The sequence below is a fragment of the Cinclus cinclus genome, chromosome 8 (genome assembly GCF_963662255.1).
Source record: "Cinclus cinclus chromosome 8, bCinCin1.1, whole genome shotgun sequence".
Classification (NCBI taxonomy): domain Eukaryota; kingdom Metazoa; phylum Chordata; class Aves; order Passeriformes; family Cinclidae; genus Cinclus; species Cinclus cinclus.
In genome coordinates this window covers 849,596-869,472 of record NC_085053.1, presented here as the reverse complement: position 1 = coordinate 869,472, position 19,877 = coordinate 849,596, and the positions used below count along the sequence as shown (strand labels likewise).

The following is a 19,877-nucleotide window of genomic DNA, read 5'->3' as shown; positions in this document are numbered from 1 at the left end:
CAGCAGCTGGCTCGCTGCAGAGCTCTCTCAGATGTGTGCAGAGCTGTTGTACTGTCCTGACACCATCCAGGTAAAGGTTAGAGGTGGCTTTACCTGCTCCTCTGAAGCTGCTGTGTCTGGTGGCTTTTTGTAGACTAGCTACTTTGGCTGCTGGTTGCCACCACCTTGTGCCAGTGCAAGCATTAGAGAGTTCACATGGTGAAGTGGATCATCGGGGTGGAGGTTTCTGGGGGGCAGAGGAGAGGAGATGGGTCAGTTCTCTGCTGTGCTTTGCATGATGGTTGTGCAGGTAGAGTCTGCAGGTGAGGATGGAGCAGATAACTCCCTTAACCTAGCACTGCACCACATTTCTAGCTCAGTGGAGCTTCTCTTCGGGCCAAGGAAGTGACTTTCAATGACTAGGGGAGGAGAAATCCAGCCCCTTGTTTAGAGGCTGGTATTTTAGCTCTGTGCCATAAACCCTGGGTGGTCCAAAGGCTTGTGTGTGTTCTCCAGCTCTGGGCTGGTGTTGTCAGAGCTGCAGAGTGGGTCAGGATGAATAGATGCTTGGAGTGGAGCTGGACTTTCCCTTCTTTTTGGCTCTGGTGGGAAGAAGGGCTCTTTGCAGTGAGATTGCCACATAGACACTTTCTAAACTTGAGTATTTGACAGTGTAACCAAAGCTACTGGAGATTGCTGGGGATGTAACTGAATCTTTCACACTGATTCTTATGCAAATTTAAACATTCTAATGGGACACCTACAAACACAACCAGCTCCATTCAAGAATCAGCATCAGTGCACTGGATCTTGAATTGCTTGTGGCTTTATAGTCAGACTCACAAAACTGCCTCTGTAGCGGTTCCTCAGTGCAGTCCTTACTGGTACATGAAATTTCCCTGTAGATTTTGCCTAAATCACCTGTGGAGGTTCTGGTGTGTTTGTTGTTGACACTGCCCATTGCCATCCTGCTCTGGCTCAGGAGCAAATGAGCCTGAACGTTTCAGTGCTCTTTTCCTCGCTGATGGGCTGGGGCTCATTAGAGGTAAATTAAATGACCTTGAGGTCTGCAGAAAATAATCCGGTGCATTTCACACTGAGTGCAAATCATCTTAAGTTTCTATCCAGTAAATCTATAACCGTGAGTTGATGAGCCCATTAAAAAAGTATTATTTTTGGGCTCTTGGGGAAGATGGGTGTCTGCAACTTTCCTGGTGCATTTTCAAATTCAGTCTTGTTTTTTTCATCCATGTGCCACGTGGTAATCAAGCCGTTGGTCAAAACCATGTGGACTTAATTTCTTTAAAGTACAAACAGCCTAGAAATGTTTGTTTATGTACAAAATAATCTGCCAGTGACTGTAAGCATGGCCATGTTTCTGCAAGAAATGAAGGTAATTATATAATCAGCAAAGATTCATATGGCTTAACTTGTCTTCCATCTGGCATTAGTTAAATTGATGTTTTCATCTGCATGACCTTTCAGGGTGGGGAGGAATTATGAAAATGGAAAACATGGCTGAAAAAGACCTTCCTGGGACATCTTGCCCATGTAAAGGCTGGAACAGGTCACCTGAACAGCTGCTGAGGGGAGCAACTCTTTCTTTCCCCTCTGCCATGGTCCATGTTACTGGGTAGGTATTTTTTGAGTTTTAAAGTGGGTAGTTTGACTTGCCTGTCCTGTATGCAGTCCTTCCTCAGTGCAGAAATGTATGGGCAGGCTAAGTAGATTAACTAGAGCAGGAAGAGTTTCCTTCTTAAAAGAAAGCTATTGTTAGAGCATCACTTATCATAAATCTATAGCACTCCTAATCCTACCCTCCTCCCACTTCCGTCTGCCTGCTGGTTTACAAGTTTGCAGGGTCTGCTCTGAGTTTTTCTTGGGGCTGTCCTACAGCTTTTCCTCTGTGATGTCTTTCTCTCAGATGGGCAGTTTTCAGCATCAAAAGGATCCTTCCAAAATGACCTCTTGAATGAAAATATATCTGTGTGCTTTCTAGGTGGTAGAAAGATGATATGCTGCTTTCCTGATCAAGTTGCACCCACTGCCTCAAAATGAAAGATTTGCAAGGAAAGCTGAGAACTGCAAGAACTGGATCATATATATTTCATGTTGCTAGTGGCTTGTTAGGGGCTGAACTCCCTTTTATTTGCTCTTCTACCTCTTCCCTGTGCTGTGCCAGAATTTAAGGTGCTCCGATTTTCTTCAGGCTGGAGGGATTGGTATCTTCTTTTGGCCACGATTCTGCTTTATTTTGCTTAATAAGAGCTGAAGATCATTAGTGTGGGCTTTGTCCTTGCTTCACAAATAGACTTTGAGTGTCTCCAGGTACTTGGATAAGCTTTGCCTGGTCGTGTTTGGTCCCAGCAAGGATCTGAGACAGCTGCTGGCAGATACCAAAGCAGATCAGAGGATTTTTTCCCACCCAACATGCAGCATTCATCAGCTCAATTGTAAAGCTGCTCACTGAGTCAGAACTTTGGTGGCTCCTTACTCCCCTGGCCCAGTGGGATGTGCCTGAGGATCAGAAGCCTGGATAGTGCTTAGTTCAAGCAAACGCACTGAGCTTTTTCCAGGGATAAGGGATTTCAGAGATGGATTTTATCAGTTCAGCCTTCAGTCAGCATGCTCCTGTTTTTCTGACACCTAAATGGCAGGTCCTGCTGGGCATCTTTAAAAAAACATTTGTAAAAAGCTTTTCTTGTTCATTCAATTGTTTCCTTGTTCCAGATCACAACTAAATGTCCAAGTGGCTGTTTGTGTTCCTGCTGCACCTGCATTCAAGGCCAGCTTTCTGCTGCTGGCCCCTTGCTGTGCAATGTGTGTAGTTCAAAGTGCTCAGCTCTCCTCACATGTGCCGATGCATTTGGCCTCGTCTGGGTTTGCATGCTTGGGTTTGCTTGGCACCATTGCTGTCCTGCAGGCTGCAGTAGCCTGGTTGCTGGTGTTTCCACCTTTGCACAGCACTTGGGATCCAGAGCATCTCTGGATTAAAACAACAGTTTGCACCCAGGTGCTGGAGTACAGAAATCTGGTCCTGACCGCACCAATGTCCCAATCATGCGTTCTGTGATATTTCCTTCTGCCCTGGCCTCTCCCAGCATTGCCACTGGCCCCTGCTGTGGCTTTCAGTCCCGAAAGCAAAGCAGAAGGGACAGTAAAACTACCTGGTGAACATCTGTGGAGTTGTACTGTTCTTCACAAGCCTTCTGGGAAGGCCTGGAAAGGTGCTTTGTGTCTTGTGTGCTTTCATTTTATGTGAACAGCTCTTGTCAGGAGAGCAAGCAGGACTCCTGCTTTGCCAAGCAGCATGCTGGGCACTGGGCAGGTGCTGGTGTGACCACTCTCTAAGGTGGCTCTTGGTTCTTGGCTTTACACAGCTCTAAGATTATTTCACTGTTTAAGTTTATTTGCTTTGCTTTGCATCCACTAGGTTGTCGTATTTCTCTCTGGTGGTGGTCAGATTTGCTGATGGTTTGTATTTCAGCTGGGAAAAATGCCTCTTGTTGGGATTCTGGTATGTCTGTGTACAGAAAAAAATGTTGAGTGGGCTGGGAATAGCTTCTAGCCAAGTTGTATCAGTGTCTTGGAGCTCTTTTGTTTGGTAGAAATTCCCTTCTTTTCTCTCCCCCTGACAGCCCACCTCTTTTCTTCAAGGGCTTGCTGAGGTATAATTCACAATTGAGTGATTGAAGTGAAATATGCACAGTTGCAAATACATTTTTAAAATGATGCTTCATCCTTAAAGCATCTCTCTGAACAGGTTGGCAGTCTAAGTAGCCGTCAGAGTGCCGTAACAAAAAGGATTTTGTTGAGAACACTTGACTTAGATTTTTATCAAGCTCTGAGAATGTGTTGACCACTTGCTACTTTTAAGTGCAGATAGGAATTATCTGGAGCAGGCAAGGTCTGTGCTGGGGAAATCTGTTAGATGTGTCCCTGATAAAAGGGGCTGTAGCTGAGTTTTCCTTTATTCTCCCCACACTGTAAGGTAGAAATCATATGACAGCTGGAGTATTATAAAAGAGTAAAGTTAGAAATAAAGTTTTCTTCACACTTGAAGCATCATATCCAGTCTTGCATGCTGCAGCTTTCCTCTGCCTTGCCACTGAACGGGGAACTTTTGCAGCTCTCTTTCCCTCTTCGGATCCATGAGATGCTTTTGCCATTCCTTGCTTTTCCTGGTTTGTGACAAAGGCCTGGGAGTGGAAGCTGCAGTGTCCTGTTACAGTCACAATGGCCCAGTGCTGCCAGGATTTGCTGTGGGGCTGCCTGAATCTCAAACACACTGAGGTCCAACATCTGTTTATCAACAAGGTGAAATGATTCATCGATATCTAGGACAGCTCAGAAGGCTTGAGTCAGTTTAGTGGCAGAATTTGGTCTAGATTAACGTAAACAATTATCTAATCTCTGGAAATTGAACATTTCATCTCATCTCCCACAGTTCCTGACTCTTGAACCGTGTATTGAGGCTCCTCTAGCTTTTGTTTCTCTGTTCTCTGTCTTCAGCCAGCAGACTGCTGCTGCTCCTGCTAAGTCTCCTGGGCCTATCTTGGTTCCAGAATTATCACCACATTTTCCAAGCTATTGCATGAGTAACCTTGGGCTTTTCTCCTGCAAGTGAATTCACTCTCCATCATCTCTCCAAGAGGATCTCTTCCCAGTGGAAGTTGATCTGTGTTTGAGGTGGTACATCTGCAAAGAGAAGACCCCACTGAGGATCAGTCATGCAGATTCAGGTGTGAAAACAGAGAATGGCTTGGTAATTTGTAATTAGATTAACATCTGTGTATGATTACTTAAAAAACGATATACATAACACACAGTGTCTTAGTGAAACAGTTTTGCCACTGCTTCAGTTCCAGTGTTTCCCTTCAGCCAGTTTCAAGGTGCTTGCTGTGAGCAGACCTTTGCTTTACAGTGATGGAAATGAAGGCTCAAATTAAACACCCTGGAAGTGGTAGAAGATCTACAGCTCTAGAGAGGCTGGGAACATATAATTTGCATAAATACATTTCTTTTGTATGATTAGCCATAGACCCTGATGCAAAGGTTGATGTGCTCAGTATTACTTGTAGTTGTGTGGTGAAAATAAGAGGTTGAGTGTGGTCCTCTGAGTGAGGACAACAAAAAATCAAGGATAAATCCCATCCTGATGTTGTGGTACTTGGCCTTGTCTCATCCCCACAGATGATCCTCATCTGTTTCTGTGATGGAAATGCTCTTTGACAGCCTGAGTAAGTGTATCTAGCTTCAGATATGCTGTGCCTCATCCATGAGCAGGAGCACTGGCCACAAAACGATGCTGATATCTATTCCTTGCTCTTAGCATCACTGTCATCTTAGCATTAGCTGGTTGCTTCAGCAAAGGCATTAGAGGAGGATATTTTCAGGGTGCTGAGACTGGTCTGGCTGTGGAGTTTGGTCTCCATGAATGATCTGATGGTGTGATCTTGTTCACAAATGGAGTAGCTATCTTCTTCCTGCACAGGCTTCTTGTTTCCCTGCAGTGAACCTTAATATCCTGCTGGAGAAGACCAGCCTCTTGTTCAAACTCAGCTTGTTCATGCCTTATTTACCTTGGTTTGCTTAGTTTGTAGAACATCTACAGTTTATCTTGATAAATCCAGTTTCAGCAGGAACTCGCAGGCCTGATGAAAGGTTTGGGGAACTGAACAGATTACAACGGTTATAAATTACTTTTTGTTTTATTGCTTGTATTCAACATTTAAAAAGTCCTGCAGGAGTCTGGAACAAGTTCTGAGCATCTTGGAGCACCCTGTCTTTTAAAGCCCACTGTTTTGCTGGCTTACACACATCACATTGATGTTTTAATAAATACTTGTGGCAAATTGAACTAGCAAGTTCAGGCACTTGGTTTGCTTTGCTGCTCCCTTATTGCTTTCAGGAATGAAATATCACCAGCAATGATGCTGAAGAACTGTAATCTCTAAATAATACTGAATCTCTGCTTGCCAGCTCAACTTCCCATGGCTGCTGAAGAGGTTTAGAGTATTAAGGAAATGCGAATGTTCTTCTGAGCAAACCACTGTATTCTGCCTGTCACTGCAAGTGTTTGGCACTGGGATTCTTCTGTACTTCTTTAGTAAAAACTGTGGTTGCTTTTTTTCCCTGGTAAACTTAAAGGCGATGCTGGCTTTCAGAAAAGAGTGTAAACAAAGTCTGAGTTGCCAGGTTTTCTCCCTTTTTCATGAGAAAAACAGAGAAATCTCAGTCACTAGGGGTTTTTACAGAGAAGAAAATGAGCAAAAACCTTGTGCTGAATTATTTCCAAACAAGTGCTTTCTTTTTCAATAGTGACTCTTTAAATTAGAGCATACAGTGTATATTTAGATGCAAAGAGACATGCTGTGAGGGAAGGCATTTTTCAGGTTTTGTTGAGAGACGTTTTGAGATCACCTGGAGACTGGGATTTTCCCTGAATAAAGCCACAGGAGTGGTCTGAAAACCGGAGCTCTTTGCAAAGCAGCTGGAAGTACATGTCCTGATTGGCCTGGTGTTGCAGGTGCCTCCCCACTCAGGTATCTCCTCAGGGCATGGGAAGGGTGTTTCTTGCAATCTTTGGCAGTGCAAAATCTGCTGCTGCCTCAGTGTAAGGTTACCCCCAGGGGTCAGCTTTAAAAAGCCTGTAAGAGATCCCAATTCCTGTTCATTCCTGCATTTCTTGTGGGTTCTGCACTTTCCAGGGCTGCATCTGGAGAGCTCGTGTTGTGCTTGGCAGCAGGCTGGGCACTGAACTCTCTGTGAGCCTTTTCAGTCCAGTTCAGCTGGTTTTGGAAGTTAAAATGCTGCTTCTGGTTCCTACTGGAGTTCCATCCCTGACAGCAGTGCTGGGAGTTTCACTTCAGCCATCTCATTCTTGCATCAGCTGGGGCTGTGCGTTCCACTGTTTGGCTTTTGGAATCTCGCTAGATCCCTTCTTTCTGCTCTCTGGTGATTTCCTTCCCAGCTTATCTGTCCTCTTCTGAGCAGACAGTGTGCAAATGAGCGAGTGCTGCCCAGAATATTTGATGGAAAAAATGCAAGGGATTTGTGCTGGAGCCCAGTGTAGCTTCTATCAGAGGCATTTCCTTGCAAGGAGTGCTAAATGCTTTGGCATTTTCAGACCTTTTTTTGATTACTGTTAATATTGGAAAACTCCTCTCAGTTTGCCCGTTCCTTTCTCGGGAGATAAATCTGCAAGGGACTGTAACTTTCAGCTGCTTATCCTCAGTGTTTTGTTCCAGTTTGAGGGCTGTTCATCAGTGTTTCCAGCAAGTTTAATGCTGAATGCACCAGCTTTAGTGGCAGGATTTAGAGTTCTTTGTGAATTATATTTAGTGCTGATGGAGGCTGCTTTTGTCAGCTGGCTGTTGTTGCCTTGTAAAAACCAGCACTGTTCAAATAAATGCTTCTGGGAAAGAGCCACCTTTCTTTTATAACTGTTTTAATGTGTTTGATTTGGGAACATCCTTTGAGCTGTGGCCAGAGAACAAATGGGTTGCCAGCGTTGCAGTCCCAGGGATGAAAGCACCTGTGCTCAGGTGAAGCAGAGCTGTGGAGCTCGGAGGTCAGAGTGCACAGCTGAGCATTACACAGGGTTTTGGTACAGCTGTGGAAATTGCTCTTTGTGGAGCTGGTGTTTCTCCTAACCTTCCTTCTTGACCTGCTGTTGAATACTTTGGGGTTTAGAGTTTCAGTTTTCCTTCCCTGTAGTTCAGGTTGTTATTTCTGTATTTTTGCACGCTGGAGAGAAATCATATTTTGGGATGCCTAAATAGTTCTCCTGTATTTTAGGCACAATGGGAATTGTGCAGAACAACTATGTTTCAAACTTCAGCAGCCAATTTTGATACTTCTTTGGATGTCAGACCATTATTGTCTGGAGTCAGGGGAGAAGGAATAGTGCAGACCATTGGCTCTTGGAGGTGTTGGGGTGGCTGGCTGCTCATGGCTGTCTAGAAGAAGGCCAGAATGGCAGGATTGGACAGACTTGCTGCAATGGGAATGGTATTATTGGGATCTGTGTTCTCCTAGCCTGAAAGCAAGCCCTCCAGCAACGTGCTTTGCATATTTGATTGCTGTGCTAATACCAAACTTACCATCAAAGTTCACAATGTTTTTTCACTGCTGCTAGTTGCTCTGCCTTTACTCTTACAGGACATTGAGTTCTCAGTAAAGAAGCAAACAGCATTTTGAGGTCTAAATTATGCCTGTGTGGTTCTCCCAGCTTGTGTATGTTGGGCCACATGGCAAACTCCACAAACAAAAGCCTCTTTGCGGGTGCTTGATGCACCTGGTTTAAGTCAAGGTTACAGAAAGTGGTTAGGAATGGTTCACCTATCCTGGCTTTGCTGCCTTGGGTCCAGATGGGTCAGCAAGAGAAAAAGCAAGTTCAAAACCAACCATAAAACCCACCCCCAAAATTAATTATTAAAAAAGCTCCTACAACAGTTTTCAGACAGTCTGTTTATTTGAAACAGTGTGGTGTGGTTGTCTTCCAAAGAAGCATCAGGTCTTAAGAATTATGTGGCATCATTACCTTGGCTTTGAGTGGGAGGGCCATGTGCCTGACTTGTTAGTGAACTAGGAGCTGTTTTGGGATGGCTGAGTGAGAAGTAATTTGATGTGACCCATGTTGTGAGCCAGTCTGGTCTCTGGGGTGACAGGCTGTTCAGCTCACCTCTGTGTCAGGTGATGTTCTGGGAGCTCTTTGAAGTGGAGAGAAATTGGGCAGAGGGATGGCACACTGTTCATGCCCTGAGAGCAAGTTCAGCTTTGGGCACACCAGGAAGCCATCTGTTTTTCCTTGACTGCTTTCCTAGCTGGAGGCTTCCTAGCCCTGCTTGCTTGTGCTGAGGAGATCACAGTGACGGATAACCCGAGCAGAGCTGAGCCTTCTTCTGACATGAGCCTCAAGTCCAGGCTCCTCTTGGCATCCTTTTTTCTTCTTGATGGCTCATGTACAGAGAAGAGAAGGAGAAGATCAGACTATTTGAGGCAGAGTCCTTTTTCTCTACAGATTTGTAGGCCTTGGGGACAGTGTGCTGGGACTATGCTGTCTGCCCAGGGTACCAGGTGGGGAGCAGGAGTTTGCAGAGCACAGTGGGCTTTTGCTGTAGGCTGCTCAGCAATGGGGACGAAAAGCAGAATGAGAGACACCAGGCACCTTTGAAGTAGTTGAGTGCAAGAGTACTCTGAGAGCTGTGCTTCTTGCTCTTGAAAGAAAAAATCCTAAATACTAAACCAGACTGGCTTACCTCTGCATGTGGCCTGTATTCCAGCCCTGGCTGGCTGGGGAGGGGAGCTGCTGGGGCACTGGTTGCTGGCAGAACAGCCAGAACAGCGTTCTGGACACAGCAGGGAGGGAGGATTTGCCTGCAGGCTGTCAGAGGGGCTGGTCTCACCTGTAGCAGGGATGCAGGGGGGTTGGTGAGATGCAGCTGTGACAGCCCCACTTGCTGTGCAGATGTTACAACTCCCAGCCCTTTGCTGTGGCTTTGGGGATGCTGTGCTCAGGGCTGGGGCATGGATGCAGTGGAGAGCACAGGGAGGAGAGTGAGGTTACCTGTGCCTTGAGGCGCTTTCTTTAACCCTTTCATCTCCCTGTAGCAGAGCTGGCTGCCAAAGGGAGGATTCCCTTGGGTGTGTGCTGGAAGGAGGCTGGGTGCTGGCTTTGTTCTTGCAGCGTGGGCAGCTTGGGAGGGGGATGTGCTGCAGACTGGGGCAGATGTGCTGCTCCTGCTGCAGACTGGGGCAGATGTGCTGCTCCTGCTGCAGACTGGGGCAGATGTGCTGCTCCTGCTGCAGACTGGGGCAGATGTGCTGCTGCATGCCTTGAGGTGAATTGCATATAGATGGAAGCCGTTAGCTCTTGTTATAAATACATATTATGGTATTGGCTTTTTGCAAATATTAAGGTGGATACCATATATGTGGTGTTGAAATGGTTTTTAAGATATAGTTTTCTTTAGGAGTAACATGGGCTGATAAAGTATCTTTGTAGTAAGTGAACTACCTTGGTTGGATAACACCCATTAAGACACCTGCTAATGATACACCATTTACCCTCTGTAGGAATTAAAGACCACAGCCCAAATTAAGACTGATGAAAAAAAAATAAATCAAAAGCACAGCCAAAAAACATGCATGCTCTAAAAAAGGCAGACTCAAGGAGTGGCCAAGCAAAACAGTTCCTAGAATATGGAAAATAGTTTATAAAAAAATTTGATAACGTGTGATAAGTCTATGAATATGCAACGATCTAATAAATTTAAGGGGTGTGTCCAGACTGAATGCCAAGAACCCAGCTCTATACCCTTTTGCTTTATTGTTTGTCCCTTATTGTCTTTTATTAAACTTTTTTAAATCTACCAAGAAAATAAACCTCATTTTTTCACACTCTGATGGTCCTTCTCAGCTATTGGCAACTTCATGCAGCTCCTGCCAGTTCTGGGGAGCTCTGGGGCAGATGGGAAGGACTACAGGTAGGCAGGCAGTGTTCTGTAATGTGAAAAATGAGGTTTATTTTTTTTTTTTGGTAGGTTTTAAAAGGTTTAATAAAAGATAATAAGATAAATAAAGTAAATAATAAATAAAGTAAATAATAAAGTAAAAGGGTTATAATGGCCAGGTGTTTGCATTTAGTTAAGAGTACATATGTTGTTTTGGAGACACTTTTAAAATTCATTAGCCCGTTGCATATTTATAGACTTATATATTTTCAAACTTTTTTACAAACTATTTTCTATGTTCTAAGAATTGTATATGGTTACTTTTTGAGTTTGTGTTTTGAGAGTATGTGTATTTTTTGGCTGTGGTTTTAAATATTAGTATTAATTTGGGTTGTGGTTTTTAAGTTTTGTAAACAGTTGGTATTGGTAATTGCTATAGTAGTAGGTGTTTTTACTGGGTGTTACTTAACTAAGTAGGTAGTTTACTTACTACAAAGACATTTATTAGCCTATGTTACTTTTAAAATTATATCTTAAAAACCATTTCAACACTACACATATAGTATTTACTCCAATACTTGCAAAAAGCCAATACCATAATATGTATATTTATACCATGTAGCATGCCTGCAATAGCCAGTCTAGTGGTCAGGCTGTCTGGGGCAGGGGTTGCATAAGGAAAGCACTCAAGGGTGAGCCAGGGAGTGGAGGGACTGCTGGGCTTGTTCCAGCTCCAAAGGTCTCTCCTCTTCATCCTCCACCCCCCATTTGGTTTTTTTCTGCATTCTTCCTCCCAGAGTCTCCTTTGGGTGTAGGGCGTGATTCATTTGCTCATTTGTGTATCTGTTTCTTTGCCAGTGCTAAGGGGAGCTGCCCTCCAGCCTGGCTGCTTCACAAAAACTTTGTGGGTTGTGCCTTTGCTTTGTTGCCAGCTAGCTGAGAGATGAAGCCCTAGCTCCAGAAGAGGCTTGTCCATCTCACATCCTAAAGGCTCCCCTTCCCTGACAGTGGTGTTTTGGCTGAGATCATTATGTGCTCAGATGGGAGATTAGCATTGCTGAGCTTTGCTGCAGTCTCCTGCAAGCTTGTGAGACCCACAGCTGCCACATGCCTTTGGGCTGGGGGATGTGGCTGTGCCTGGTCTGCCTCCATCTCCTTCCTTGGTGGCACCTCTGGCTGCTCCAGCTACTACTGAATTAATACAACAGATACCAGATGTGCTTGTGTCACCTGTAATACAGAAAATGTAGTTCTGATGTCTGTCACGGGAGCCTTAACCATGAATCAGCCGTTTATTATTTGCTGACTTTATTCTTTAAAACTAGTAAAGCATCTTCCTGCTGCTTCAAAACTTGGAAAACAGTGATCAAACCTATTTCAGCAGTACTATAGGCACTTTCACTGATGCTCACTTTGGTATCAGGATGCTGTGCAGTCCTGTTGTTCTGGACGCTGGGTTTGGAAGAAGCAAACCAGGAGGGATGTATTTAACTGCATTTGTGCCCATGCCTGGCTTTGCAGGCAGCACGGTGTGAACACCTAGGTGAGTTTGCCTGACTCCTTTATACTCCATAGGCTGTCTGAGAAACAGACTTAATCCCTGCTTTGTCAGTGGTTGGGTTTTTCCCCTCCTTTAAGCCACCCTATAAAGGGATTTGAAATCATCAAATTGAAGAGTAAGAAACCAATGTGTAACAATGTGTGCAGGAACTGAGATCCGACTGGGCCTGGCAGATGTGTGACGAACCACCCCTGCTATGTGTGAGGAGCTAGCCCTGCTCTTGCTGAGATGATTTCCTGAAGGGGGAGAGAGCTGCTGTTTCTCAGTAGCTCAGTTCAGGGCATGTAGCTGGAGGTGAGCAGGTGGTGCCAGACGGGCTGAGTTCCTGCAGGTGGGACTTGTGTCACATACAACTGCTCTACCTGGCCAAGAAGTGGCCAAGTGCCACAAGAAATTCTGCTTGGCTCCTTGAGGAGTCTGTGGAGCTGTGGGGTTTTGGCTTTAACACCTATGGGGGTTTGCATTTAACACCAGCATTGCTGTGTCGCAGCAGTGCCCTTTCCTTCACAGATTTATACCTTTTTTATTCCCCACACTGAAGCACTAGGAAATAAGAAGTACCAATGGAATATGTAAACTCTGCTTTGTGGGTTGTTTGGCTTGCAGGGACCCTGGTCCCTTTGTGCCCTTGGTGAGTCCCCTAGAGCCCCAACCAATGTCTTGACCTACTGAAGGAAGACATCTCTCAGTATTTTCCAGTTGATATGTTGGATTAGAGTACCTAAGCTCAGTTGTGCTTTACTTCTTGGTCGTATTAGCTTCAAGTAGCAAATGTGCCCATGTGGAGTTCTAGGATCTTGTAAAAATTATGCAGATCTGCAAAATTTTAACACGCCCACCCCCTTTTGCTTGCTCATTTTGGAATAGACATATCTGTGATTTATCTGAAGTGAGCAGGACAGTATTTCAGCTGTAAAGGGATAGTGTCTGGCTGTACATGTGTGTCCTTGTGAGATTCTGGGTAGAACCTGTTGTGTAAGATAAGATACCATTCTCCTACCTGGCTGAACAAGACCTGCTTGCTCCAGCATTTCTATTATATTTCTATAGCTCTTAGTCTTCAGAATCTTAAGAGCTTAATTCTCTGTATGAATGCTGGGAAAAGGATTTCAAGATCCTTGAGAACAAGAACAATGAAAATACTGGCTCTGCAATTGTTTCATGACTGCTTAAACCTTACTCAAATGGATTTATAGCCAGGACAGCTGATTAAAGGTCAGCTTAGTGGGAAATGTGAATGAAGGACTATTAGGTTTCTTTGCAGGTTGCTCAGGTTATGTTTCTGTCATGACAAAAGCTGGGGTGCCTGACCTCTGCCTCCTCTTTTGATTTCACGTTGTGTGGAAGCTTCCCTGATAGTGTGACCTAGATTAGATCACGTTGAGGGAGTTGTCTCATTAAGGTTTGGAAAGGAGGAAGCATCTTCCCAAGGCTGCTACTGCTGCCCTTGACCAGAGCCCAAATCTGATGTGGCAGTGACATCAGAGGACAGTATTTCAGCCCTGCTTTCTCCCCTAGCTAGCTCCTGGGCCAATACGGAGCCTTGCCTTTGGCATGTAAGTGCAGCAACAAGTTTGTCCATGTGCTTTGCTTTTCTTCCTGGTGCTGCCAGCTCGGTGTGCTGCAGACATTCATACCTTCCTGAAGCAGCTGTCTCCCCAAAATGCTGTGCAGGGTTCCTGGCTCTGGCCCCTCCTGAACAGACACACATGCAGAATGGCTCTGTTTATCTGGGCAAGGTGTGTGTGGGTGGGTGTCTCCCTCCAGGTCTCCTTTGAGTAGCTCAGTTTATTTTGGGACTGATGTGGGTGTAAAGTGTCAGCTCAGAGTCTGCTTGCTGTCCTGAAATGCTGAAATAACTTGGATGAGGTGAAACTGTCCACTGGCCAAAGGGAAACCAATTCCTTCCTTACAGCCATCAGCTGATGGAGGTTTTCAGACCTCAGAAGAAAGTGAAACACTTTCTCTAGGGACAGTTCTTCACAGCTCTGAATCTGGACAAAGGGTATTTGTGTACTACAGTCTTCCTGCCCCAGCTCCCATCGTGGACTTGGAGTCCCCTATAGCTGTGGATGCATCCTGTTATTATTCTCTACTTCGATGGGGTTTTAATTAAAATGCAGGTCTTTAATTTTTAATTTTTCCTTCCTGTTGATTCGACAGTCTCTGCGTGAGTGAGGTCTTGGTGCAATTACTGTGCTCCCTGTGGAGAAACAGGCATTTAATTCAGCAGGGCAGACTTTTTCTTGGAGGGGGTTTATTTTCCTCATCTTCCTACTCAGAGTGATGCAAAAGCAAAACATCCAGTGAATGAAGAACGCGACAATTTATTTGGTTGTTCTGGACACGTTTGCTGCATCTCAGTGCCCAAAATGTTATATTCTTTGCAGAGAGCTGCCTCCTGAAGCAAAGGGCCTGTGAAGAAGCTACTTAGCACAACTTGGATTAGCAGGGCAAGTTGAAACCATTGGGTCAGGCTGAGGTTTCTCTTGAAAATTCTATTCTTGCAGCAGTGGTGTAAAAAGATGGAGCTTCATTGTAGCATCAAGCTGTCTAATTATTTGTGAACCTGAATCCACGACCAGGCAAGTACCTTTTACCTGCTGGCCGTGGGGGCACTTGAGTGACTGAGGGCACAGAGGCTCCTGCTGCTGTTTGGGACCCAGCTGAGCTCCTGGCAGGGACATAAACTCTGAACCTTCAGTAAAGGCTGGAAATACTGGCTCTCAGATTTCCACTGTCCTTATTTAAATCAGCTTCAGCCAACTTAGTGCTTTTTGCTGCCTGAACTCCCCCTGTACAACTGCAGGTCACTGCTGAAACACTCAGGATTTCTCTGTACCTCCTCAACTGCAGTCCCAGGCTTTTAAAATGTTTCAGGCTCTTTTAGCTCCAGACCTGAGGCTTCCTGGGTTCCCCTCGCGTGTGCTAGGTTGTTTTCTGTATGTTCACAGAGATCGTATCTATATGTATTAGACACTTCCAAATGCAGCCTCGTTCTTTTATCACTATTTCCAGCTTCACCCGTGTCTGCTCTGTTTTATTTACCAGTGTTTAAGCTAACAGGTTTGTTGATAGAAGTGGCTTATGAGCCTGATCCCTGTTCTGACTCCTGAGACTTGATGGAAGTACAGTAAAACCTTGGCAAAGATAAGTGCACTGTTATTCGAGGCGGTTATGGCACACAAATCCTTGCTGTACCTGTGCCTGAGTAGTTCAGGATCCTCGTGCTGGTGGCAGGGACAACTTGGCTTTTCATCGTGATTTGAGTAAGGTATGGCCTGTTTCTGCCACACTTTCTGAAGACTGCTTTGATTTGTAAGATGCCAACTTAGACTGCGATAGCGTGTTGAGGGTAAGAGTGGTTTTTATCCATCCCCCACACACCCTGCCCCCCACCGATGGAGAGGATAAACATTCCATTGTTTTTTTTTGTGTGAAGTGCCTTTTAGTACTAGCAGCCCAGCAATGGGGGATAAAGAAAGCAGATGTGTCCCGTGTCTTTTTAAACTGCTTTTGTTTTTCTGATCGCTGTAAAGGAGGCTTTTAATTTTATTATTTCCACCCCCCTCCTCCCCCCCCAGCACCAAGTGCTCCACAGGGTTTGATCAAAGCTCATAAATGATGAATTGAAGGAATGCCTGGTGGAGAACAGAACGCCCTCCTTGTGCTCTGCTCTGTGTGCTGAGAACACCATTGTTCCTTCCCGTACCTTTTCCATCCTCGAGCTCAGGGCTGGAGAAAAAAAGGCCTTTGTTCCTTGCCTGCCAGCTGAGACAATGCCAGTGTGTTGTCCTACCTCTGCTCCCAGCACCTGACTGGCCTGGGCTCTGTGGCTTCTGGCAAGCTGAGCAGAATTGTGCTGCAGCTACAGCATTACAAAGAAAGCAAGAAAGCAAAGGGCTTCATAGCCTCCTTCCTCCAGCCCTGGCCCTGCTGCTTCATGGTCCCAGCCATGTGTGTGTGTGTGTCTGTCTGTGCCTGCTGTTTTATTTGGGATGCAGAGCAGAAGCCAGCACCCTGTCCTGTGCTCCAGGCTGGGAGATGCAGCTTCACCTGGCTGCCAGGGCACACAGCTGCTGGCAGTGGACAGAACAACCCAGGCAGCCCTGGGTTTTTCCACCTTCTTTGTAATTTCTGCAGCATCACCGGTTGTGCTGTGTCGCAATGCAAAGCTCTGCAAAAGAGAGAGCTTGTAGTTCTCTCTTGTTTTTTGGGGGATTTTAGCAGGAACAAGAGCTTTGCAAATGAGGAGGGAGAACAGATGGCATAAGCTGGGGTGGGGAAGAGGCTGGCAAGGATATGTTTGGAGAGGTGCTGGAGTGCAGACCGTAGGACTGCCTCTTGCTTGTTGTTGGCCCTGTGTGAGAAACCAGAGCTCAGGGAGAGCCACGGGTGTTTCAGGATACCAGCAGTACTTGTTTCAACATCTGCCCTCACTCCTTTAGCTGCGCCTCTCTTGCTGTTTTGCACTCGGGCATTGCAGCAAAGCAGTGGAAAGGGTGGTGGAGCTGCAAGTCAACCTTGTGCTGCTGCATCGTCAGGCACCTGGCACCAGTGTCAAGTGCTGTAGTTCAAGTGCAGGCTTCAGTCCATGGTACTTGTGCCAAAATCCAGCATCAGCTCGTCTTTCATCCCCATCTACTGCTGGACTTCACCCCTACATGAACATGAACTTGATCTGGGAGAAAGAGCTTGGCAGTGGATTTGAGAAGAGCAGTGCTGGTGTCTGCTAGCATTCCATGCCAGAGGCCAGAGATGCCCATGCCATGGAGTAAGGACCTGACACAAAGGCACTGCTGGCTCCTGGCCAGTGTGACAGATGATGTCTAGTCACTACAGCCTGCCCAGCAACTTTCTCTGGCCTCTGCTTTCCTCAAATTGAGCTGTCTTAGCTTCAGGTTTGATCTCTGCTTGAAGTTTGTTTATGGGTATGCCTTCTGAATCCCCCCAGCTGGTAAAACCATGACAGTGCCAATGCCATGGTCCCCTTACCCAGAGCCTGAATTTGGCTGCAGAGGCCAAATTTCATCTGCTCCCAAGCTCTCTGACAGCTTTAACCAGAGCAATGTAGCATTGCCTGGGTGAAGAATGTGATTTACTTGCCTATGTGTGGCATGTGAACACCAGGGCCAGAGGGCACCAATTGAGTCCTCTCCTTTTTCCTTCCCTTTGTTCCCTACCCTCATCCAGCCCTTTCCATCAGAGAGCCTGAGCCACTTGCTAGCACTTTTGTTTGGGGATGAGGAGAAGAATGTGTGGGTTGACAAGAGGAGGTGGGAGCAAGATCTTTGGGAGCCAGGAGTCTGAAACTGAAAAAGCCAACAATCCAGGAAAGCCTTGCAGACAAGGTTAAAATTAGATCGACCCTGTGCTTTCGTATTGCTGGAATTTAATTCCTCTGACCCTGCAGCTTTTGGTCTGACTCGGAGCAAGGGTTCCCAGGCTGTGGTCACTGGAGGCCAGTGCTGTCTGTGGCCATGGGCCTGTGTCAGAGACAGATACACCTCCTGTCCACCTCCCTGTGCTTATGAAAGGTTGGAGAAATTCACTCTTGAGAAGCCAGGGAAGCCTCATATATTTCTGCTGTCTTTGTGTATGTCAGCATGTGGTTTGTGTCTGGAGCCTGTTCCCCCTCAAACTGGGATATTGCTGTGTGTAAAAGCTGATCGGAGCTTTTCCTTTTCCAGGCGTGATTGTAACTGTTTCTCTTCTGTTCCTGTTTGCAGGTTGTGCAGCTTGACATTAAAGAAACTGGTAGTCTTAAAGGAATTGGATAAGGAGCTTATTTCTGGGGTCATTGCTGTCAAAATGCAGGTAATTGCTGCTCAGTTGTAAGAATTGTGTTGTTTGACTGAAAATACTGGCAGGTGTCCAAACTGAGCTTTACCTCCACGTAAGGGTCCATTGCATCCGCAGACTTCTTCCCAAGCCCATCAGGGTGTTGTGGATCTGTGTAGACTCTTCTGACCCTTCTCCCACGTTCCCACCCACTGTTGTAGGTGAAGAATATTGTTCTCCAATAGCTCAGCATGAGCTGCTCTGCATGTAAAAAGGCTCTTCAGAGATCACATGTTGCCTTTTCTTCCTAAGCTGGCACTAGATCCAAGCCTGGTTATCTATTTAACAGTCTGAGGCTGAACATCTTGGTAACTGGGTCTTGGTTTGGGGAATCTGGGCCTTCCTCTGCTGGTGGGCAGCTCTGCTATCGAGTCTGTGGCCAAGGTTTGTAGGGTGCCTGTACAGACTAATTGCTTTTCCTAAAATACAGTTGTCATCTTAGGTAAATAACCCACTTCACAGCAGATGTTTGTACCATTTAATTAGGTGCCTCCATGTAGGTCACTCTGCCTGGAGACAGGCTGGGAAGGAAGGGGGCTCAGTTGCTCTGTGCTCAGTGCTGCCGTCACTGCAAACACTGAAGTGCTTAACAAGGAAAAGCCTAGCAGACCTATAAGCAGAACATTAACTCTGTGTCCTGGTTTGAAAGACTGGTGTCTGCTAAGAAAGGCAGGAGCCTCTCTTTGAAATGGAAAATGTAAACCCCCTCTCTCCAAATTGTTATAATTTTGAAATTAAGGGGTTCTCAGGCAAAGATAAGGGAAGAGGAATAACAGTTCTTTACTAGGAAAATCAAAATAGAAATACAGTATTACAAAAAACAAACCCAAAGCACTGCCAGAGTCAGAATCCAAGCTGACACCCCATCAGTCAGTCAGGGTGTTGGGAGCAGTCCCATTAAATGGTGGCTGCATCCTCCTGCAGTGACAGATGTGGTTCTGTTGGAGCAGTGCTCCTGTAGAAGGTGCAGTTTTCCTCTGAAGGTCCAGTGATGTTGTAGAAGGGTCTGGCTTTCCTCTGGAATCCAATGGAAAAAGGCTGCTCTGATGTTCCAAATCTCAGATTTTATCTGGGGAGGAAATGCTTGGTTCCTCCCCCTGGGTGGAGCATCTCCCAATGGGATGATGGAATTTTATCAGTGATGCAGTGGGACTCAATGGCCCATTAACAGGAGATCTCTTTCCTGGAGGAAGGATGGGTTGTGGAAAAGATAAAGAGCACTGTCCCACCTGGTTTTTAAGAGATGGTGACAGAATACATGCTTTTGGTCACATCCTGCTTTGCAAGCCAAGACACTGTGCTGAAAAGCTTCTGCTTTTCAAATGAAGAGCTAGGCAAACCCCTGCAGAGAGCTGGTTTGTCAAAGCACACCAAGTCTAGTTTGGAAGGTGAAATCAGGAAGGAAGAACATGTAGCTGAGGATTTAATTGGTATCTCTCACCTCTGAGTCATTCAGCTGGAGTAACAAGATGTCCCTCTACGTTCATACACCCACAGCAGCGAGCAGAAAGGCAGGGAGCTGCTTCACACACCTGGATTTGTGGGAACCTCAGAAGAAGCAATGCTGTGGGTTTCCAGGCTGTCAGATACTGCTTATGGAGGCTGAAAGCTTTCCATATGTTTGTCCTCCTAGATGATGAATGCATCAATGTAAGCACCTGAGGCTTGTCGGCAAATAATCTATGCCCAGAGAGTATCAGACTTGGCTGAAGATCTCAGAAGCTTTTATTAAGGCAAAACCTTCTTTTCCTGTCCAGATTACTGCTGCTGACACTTTCTGTTGGTGAAAGCTTGCCCCAGACCACAGGGAATTTTAACACGTGGGGGTTTCACATCCCATTTTTCTTTTGTGTGTGTGTGTTGTGATGTGCATTGCTGCAATGTTCAGACACTGGAACCTGAGCAGTCCTCTCCACACCAGGCACAGCTCTTAAAGATCCCTTTAGAGCTTGCAGGTTATGATGCTGATGCTGACAGGCTTTTTCAGGGATGCTTTATTGGCCAGCACTCAGGTTTCTGATGTGGCTGTTGTTGGAGGC

At 45.8% G+C, this 19,877-nt stretch overlaps 1 protein-coding gene across 1 annotated transcript in view; it reads left to right on the top strand.

Moving 5' to 3' along the window:
• The window catches only part of PACS2 (phosphofurin acidic cluster sorting protein 2), a 73,851-nt gene that overhangs the window by 9,888 nt on the left and 44,086 nt on the right, over positions 1-19,877 (top strand). The window contains exon 2 of the mRNA XM_062497244.1: positions 17,727-17,814. Coding sequence (XP_062353228.1) covers positions 17,727-17,814 — 88 coding nt within the window. The remainder of the gene's footprint in view (positions 1-17,726; positions 17,815-19,877) is intronic.